We start from the raw sequence: 7,289 nt of genomic DNA, 5'->3' as shown, positions 1-7,289 counted from the left end.
AATTTTACAGCTACCATATGCCGATAAATCGTAGGCGTATAATAATAAAAAAATGCCATAAACAAGCCGCCGAGTCGTAAACTAACCCACCGTGTAATGTATGGCGAAACCGATCAATTCCCAAACAATGGATACGTTTTCAGTTTATAATTAGCCGTTAATCTAGAAATGAAATTAATTTTGACACTTTGTATTATTTATGTGGCGTGGTGTCTGGGATCTAGTCAGAGTTATTTTTACGAGAAAATGAATCATTATGGACTGGGGAACCGTGTTATGTAAGTACTTTCTGATAACTTATCTTTATCTACTATACTTACTTAGTATAGCCACTATACTAGGTACAGTCACCAGCACCAATATCTGACAAAACAAGCGTGCATAAATATCTGATACGACTCTATTTCTAGGGCCGGAAGGATGTGTCAGATATTTTTGCACACTCCGCTGTGGCAGATATTAATGCTGGTGACTGTACTACACTACTATACTATACCTACTGTACTGTTTCGATAAAGTTAAAAATTTCGTTCCTTTTATCTTTCCATTGTAGTGTCTACTCTTGATTCTGATGTCCTTTCAATTGTTCAAAGGTTAACTGGAAGAGATTCCTTTAAGGGATAAGTTCGCCTTTGTACAGCCCATCCCTCGCCTCTTTCATCTCTCTTATCTCTTAAATACTAATCTAAATAATATAATCGGCTCGCATCATTGTTGAAAGTCATAATATGTTTGTCATATAACTTTTTTTAACCCCCGACGCAAAAAGAGGGGTGTGTCTATCTGTCTGTCTGTGGCACCGTAACTCTTAAACCGGTGGACATATTGAACGCGGGTTTTTTTATTTGAAAGCAGGGTTTCTAGCAATGGTTCTTAGACATGTTTCATTACAATCGGTTTAGTCGTTTTTGAGATATTGAACTTTGAAATGACAAAGTCGGGGGTTTTCCAACTTTTTGTTTGTTAGGTTATAGACAAAGAATAAATAAAGAATTATATCTGTTACGATTTTCGTTTTACAAATGACCTCTGAATCGATTGAATGTTCAGAATTGTTATAAAACAAACCTAACCTAACCTATAGAGTTCTACACGATGACCATTTAAAAATCTGAAAATTTTCTGCTTTCGGTGGGAAAAAAATTATGACTAACATAAATTATATCAAACATTACATTATGAATGACCTTAAAAAATTATGTGACTAGATATTATGCTGAACGCTCACCCTTTGTCCCCATGCTTGCCTTTGACGCTTGCGGAGTTGCAAAGTAAAAAGCAGTAGTTCAGTTATTGACTTCCAGCCAGAATTACCGTCGGCTGTACAATCCCAAGGAGCACCCGGAGCCTCTGCCGACGACCGCGGATCCCGACCCTTACGTCCGCTCCCCCTACAACAACATCTACCAGGGGGCGCGCCGAAAGGGGGACAAACGTGTCTACAACAACCGATTTGATTACACTGAGAATCCCTCAGGCCAGCAACTATTTTGTAGAGGGGAGTTTGCTTGTGTTGTAAGTATTGTTTACTTCTTTCTGATCTCAAAAATCTGGGCTCAGAGCTCAGCGAGCTATATCATTAGAAGACAGAGTCTATGGCATTGAATCAGAAATGAGGAAATACGGAGAAGAGCAAGGGTCACAGACATAGTCATAGTCAAGGGAATTAGCTCGAAGTGGCAATGGGTAGGCCATATAGCACGGAGAACAGATGACCGTTGGGGCTGAAAAGGTGGATCGGCAAGCGCAGCATGAGACATCCACCAACGTGATGGACGATGATCTGGTTGAAGCCACAGGCTCACTGTGGATGCTGGCCGCATTCAAACGAAGCAACTCGAGATTTGTGGGGAAACCTGTGTCCAGGTGGTCGTCCTACGACTAACATGATGATGATATTGATGATCTCAGAAAAGCCAATTTTAGTTTCGACTAGGTTGAACGATACTGAGCTTGATTTCCGCAAATTGTCCCAAGTAATTTCTATGGAAACTTTTGGTTACCACGAACCAAAGAATTTTGGTAGGTAACAAAAAGTATGTACATTCGAATCAACTGAATTGTGACCCATTCTGGAACCTTTTCGTAGAAAAAGTCATAGTGACATCGCATTGCTTGACAAGGGAATTAATTATAGCGCTTACTGTGAAAACGTTCTACGGTGGGTCAGGAATCAAATGGTTCAACTGTAAAGTCATGCGGAAGCTTCACAACCGCCTTGAGGGAGGGGCATAGGTATGCCAATGTGCTTCCCTAAATCCGCCCTTGGCATTGCATGCATACTTAGTACAGTCACAAAACACAGATAGTTCGTGGTTCAGAAATCAATCTCCATACAAGTACGCTCGAGCAACGCACACATAGACACTGCTCACGGACACGATATCTCGGACCGGTTGGGAACGCTTGAGACACGCGTCTGTGAACTTTTTTGTGCAATAATGGAGCAACAAAAAAAAAGTTATTATAACTGTTCAGTGGACGGTTGTTTAAATTAAATAATCGTGAATTTCGCCAATAACGAAATCGTCTCAAGATATTTTCTGTTGCAAATTTATAATAACTATAACAATGACAATAAAAATATTTTAGTTATTAATTTATATTTCCATTCTTCCCGTTTCATTCTCAACAAAATCAAACAACTAGATACGAGTGCCACTACCACGATAGTTTTTTGGTGCATAAGCCATAGTTGACAACCTTAGAGCGACCGCCGAGCGTAGGTATGAAATAGTAGATTGTACAACAAGAGCATAAAACGGGCCATTTTACCCAAGACGTTCATATAGCCACCCGAGCCGGTATGGCGAGGGTGGATAGACACGTCGAGGGGAAAATGGGTTTAATGCTCGAGTTTTACACTCTGCTTTTCACTTCGATGGCGAGGAAACGAAATAGCAACAGTGGAAACAATTGTTCACCTACTATGTACATTTTATTTTTCATGAATTACTATTTAATTATAATATTTGATTGATATTTACTTTTATACAAATTCAAAATTATAAAAAAATATATATAAACTTCTTTGTTTGTGGCTGTTGACACCTGATTACCTTACCTTGGTCTTAGACGAAAATTTTATTTTATGCACTAGCGCATAAAAAGTCATTTTATGTCGCCTAGATCCATGATAAACACGAACTTTACGAGCATGAGAAGTGAAAAGGTATTTTGTCGACGGTCGTATGTGTGCAGTTTGCTTGCATCGGTACGCCATGACTCACTACTCCTACGTTCCAATCCAAGTATCAATTTCGCCAGATAAACCACGTAGCCGCGGAGACAGACGGCGGCATCCCGACGCTGCTGCGCGGGGGCACCGGCTACCGGCACTTCGTGGTGCTGGTGCGCGCGCCGCCGGGCCGGCCGCTGCGCGGGCGCGTCCGGGTCTTCTGCTATAACTACACGCTCGATGACGACTTGCCGCTCACGCAGATTGAATAAACGGTTGCTCGACAGCTGTTGTTGGTTATTGAAAATTCAAATTCAAAATTCAAATGATTTATTCAGTAAATAGGCCGCAATAGGCACTTTTACACGTCATTTTTTTAAACTACTAGCGCTTTCGGAAAGACCATCATTGCCAAGAAGAATGCGCCGCAAGAAACTTGGCAGAAAGTCATTTTTTCATAATAAGTAATATAATTACAAATAAAATACTTAAAAACTATATTATACGATTAAAGAAAAAAAAATAATAATAAAAAATACAGGGATGTATGGCCTACAAACTCTAGGCTGTTTTTGTCCAGGGTTCCTACGTGTTCTGGTTGTTCCCACGTGGGGCCAGTGTGGATTGGGATTTCATACGCACCTATCAAAAGCTAGTTGTCGGTCAGTTGTGTGAATTGCTCCGCTACCTGAAAAAACACTTTTGAGCTATTTACATAATAACTACCATGTGATGCAAAATGTCTTAGGTACACAATAGCATTAACAACGCAAAAGTGGCGTAGGAGGGCAGAATATTTATTATTTTTCATCATACTTGCTCGTCAATGATGTATTCCATGCCTGTATACTAAAAGACAATTGCCTCAATTGTTCCCGCGGGAATTATGGATTTGCGTATAGTTTTCCTCCCCAAGGGTGTTAGGTATGACTTTAGTTTAAAAAAATAGCAGGTACCTACGTCATTTCAGACTAAAGAGATCTCGAGTCAGTCAACGTTTTATTTAAATTTTTAAAACTTAGCTATAACCTAATTTTACACCATAAAACTTTGCCACGCTTCATGAAACTTCGTTATTTTTATATTTCAAATTTATATCAAATTGTTTTGCAATAATTTGAGTAGATATTTTTTTAGCAAGTTGGAATAATCTGGCCGTAAGACCATTCGAATGAGGGCTATCGTTTTTTGTCTCACTAGATGGCGCACTGTTGCGTGAGGTTTTTAAGTATGGCTTTCAAAGTTTGTTATTACGGGTGTGAAAACAAAGTTTAGATTAAAATCATATTTAATACACCTTAAAACCGTACCATAAAAATATCGAGCATGCCACAGTGTTGCATAGTCCCTGTTTTGTTCGGAAAAAAGGGAGGACAAAGGTTTCCGAAAGACAAAACTGTCTCAAAACACAGACATTCATTGCCCCGGAACGCATATTTGCCACAATTAATTTCAGATATTGCAAAATATTCACAAAAAAACTATGAGATTTGACATTTCGGAGACCTCACGCTACACTAGCGTCTCTAGTAGCGAATTCATACGCGATAGCCCTCATTCTAAACTAAACACGGTTCTATGGTAGACGACTCGAAAAAAGTGACAATCGGGGCCTACCACGAAATTCGAAAATCGAAGTTCATATCGTTTTCCTGACGCTGATATTATTTAATACGACAGTGAAACTTCGATTTTCGAATTTTGTAGTAGCCCCCTGTATTGGCGGGTAGCCATATTTTATTCAGTTGTTTTCTTAGCGTCTTTCTTGAGCTGAGCTGTGAAGTGTTTGGACACAAAATAATTTAATTTTTTGCATTTTTTTCCTCGCAATGTGAAATAGAAATAGAAATATTTTACTTGCAAGAATACGGTTAGTTAAAGGTCTTAAATTATGTTAGGGCATACGTACTCAACCTGCAAGCAAGTGTGCAAATGATAGCAGAAATTCATCCGTAAACTATATATTATAGTAGTAAACTATACTATACTATAGTAGGACAAGGAAACCGAATCACGTACCTACCAGGATGGAACCTTTTAATAAACAATTTCGCTTTGATTTTTTTGGAAAATGTATGGAATATTCAACATTAATATCAACGAGACATTAGTAGGTTCTGGTACGTGATACAGTTTCGTCGACTGTACAATATAACCTAAATAAAAAGGTATACATATAGGATAGCTAGTACTTAGGTAGGTAGGTACTGTGGGTAGGTCAGGGCCGAATTTGGGAGAGGGCATCCCAGGTCACATCTCTGGTGCCACCACAACGAAGTTTAAGAAAAAAATCTAAATTCAAGGAGTCTGCTGCCTATATTTCCGTTATTTTTTCAAACAATAATTCTGCATCAAATATGAATCTTCGTATCTTGCCGTCCCGGTGACGCTATATTATTTAATACGAAATTGAGAGGGACCGTACATAGCCGCCCTGGGTTTCATACGTTGCGTATTTCCAAGCCCTATAATTATCATCATCATCATCATCCTAGCCTATATACGTCCCACTGCTGGGCACAGGCCTCCTCTCAGAACAAGAGGGCTTGGGCCATAGTTCCCACGCGGGCCCAGTGCCGATTGGGAACTTCACACGCACCATTGAATGGTTCCGCAGGTTTGTGCAGGTTTCCTCACGATGTTTTTCCTTCACCGCAAAGCTCGTGGTAAATTTCAAATGTAATTCCGCACATGAAAATGAAATACTCAGAGGTGCGAGCCGGGGTTTGAATCCACGACCCTCTGCTTGAGAGGCGATAGCTCAAACCTCTAGGCCACCACGGCTTTTATAAGGCCTATAATATGAAGTGGAAAATTTCAACTTCGTATCTTGCCGTCCCGCTGACGCTTTTATCATTAAATACAAGAGTGAGAGGGATAGTACGATACGAACTTCGATTTTCGGATTACGTAGTAGCCCCTCTGGGTTTTTTTCCTAGCGTATTTCCAGTATCTGCCATAACCAATGTCTTTCCGTTCGAACGTAAACATTACGTAAATGATTGACGTTACATCGCGGCGTTGTTGCCAGTAATTGCGACAATTAATGGGATTTGGTTCCCGCGGGTTCGAGGCGGTTACGAAGGTTGCTTGCAAGCGAAGAGGTTTGTTAAATAATTGTTGAAAAATAATAATAAAAAACCCGACTGCATTAAAAAACTTTACTGAGGCACTTGTCCCACGCTGACGATGAGCGAGAACCGAATAGAGCGAGTAACTAGAAACGAGTGGGCGAGCAGCGAGAAGCGAGTGTAGTTTTGTCGCTCGCTGTAAGCGAGTGTTCGCGTGCGACGGGCGATTACTAGCTCCACTCGACTCGCTCGTGCGGGCGGCCGCCAAGCTGACATCGCTGAGCGAGTATCTATAGCTCAGCGAGTTTTATAGCTCTTGTCGCTGCGACACAAGATGTAAGAGCGAGTTCCCGCCGACAGTGTGAACAGCCAGCGATCAACTATTAATATATGTGTCTCTTTTACTCACACAGGATCTTATATCTTTTGTTCGTTTCTTGAGCGAGAAAATAGTCGATAGCCAATCGCTTCCTCGCTGGCGGTGAGACAAGTGCCTTAAATAGAAACAAAAAAGGAAAAAAAAACTGATACTTAGTCGAGAACTCTGTAAAATAATTCAAACTTCAACGGTCGGGACTCGGGGAATTTTGATTTTGAATAGGTACCAGAGACTCAACTGAGTTTAAATTAGGTAATTTTATGATTTAAATTCGGGTTTTGTTCCACGGACCTTAATTTTAGTGACGCTCGATATTTCGGCACAGTCGCATGCAGTGGGTTGAAATCCATACAAAAAATCTAATGTATGGAGCTAGTGACTTTTTTGTACCAACCTCTCCAAAATAACTTATTGTTGCCATATTTATGAAATGATCTGTGTTTAGAAGATTTCACTTAAATTATAATATTTGCAATTCTTCACATTTTAAGCTGTGAAAAAAAAATAAGCGGAAAAAAATATTACTAAGATAAATAATACAATATAAAAATAATTCTGACTGGATATCCTTTTTTATTTAAGTAAATGAAAAAAATTTAGTTCTATTTTTCAATTTTATATGGCAGCCCCACAAACCTTCATCTGCTGCGTGGGAACGGAC

General features: G+C 39.8%; 1 protein-coding gene across 1 annotated transcript; it reads left to right on the top strand.

Annotated features, from left to right (window-relative positions):
* LOC141433094 (uncharacterized) lies at positions 1-3,474 on the top strand. Its single transcript, XM_074094931.1, has 3 exons — positions 1-278; positions 1,305-1,515; positions 3,268-3,474. The coding sequence occupies exons 1-3, from the start codon at positions 169-171 to the stop codon at positions 3,448-3,450; spliced, it is 504 nt and encodes a 167-aa protein (XP_073951032.1). The 5' UTR covers positions 1-168; the 3' UTR covers positions 3,451-3,474.
* The last annotated feature ends 3,815 nt before the right edge of the window (positions 3,475-7,289 follow it).

Source organism: Choristoneura fumiferana, chromosome 12, assembly GCF_025370935.1.
Source record: "Choristoneura fumiferana chromosome 12, NRCan_CFum_1, whole genome shotgun sequence".
Taxonomy (NCBI): domain Eukaryota; kingdom Metazoa; phylum Arthropoda; class Insecta; order Lepidoptera; family Tortricidae; genus Choristoneura; species Choristoneura fumiferana.
This window is presented reverse-complemented; position numbering and strand designations above follow the sequence as displayed.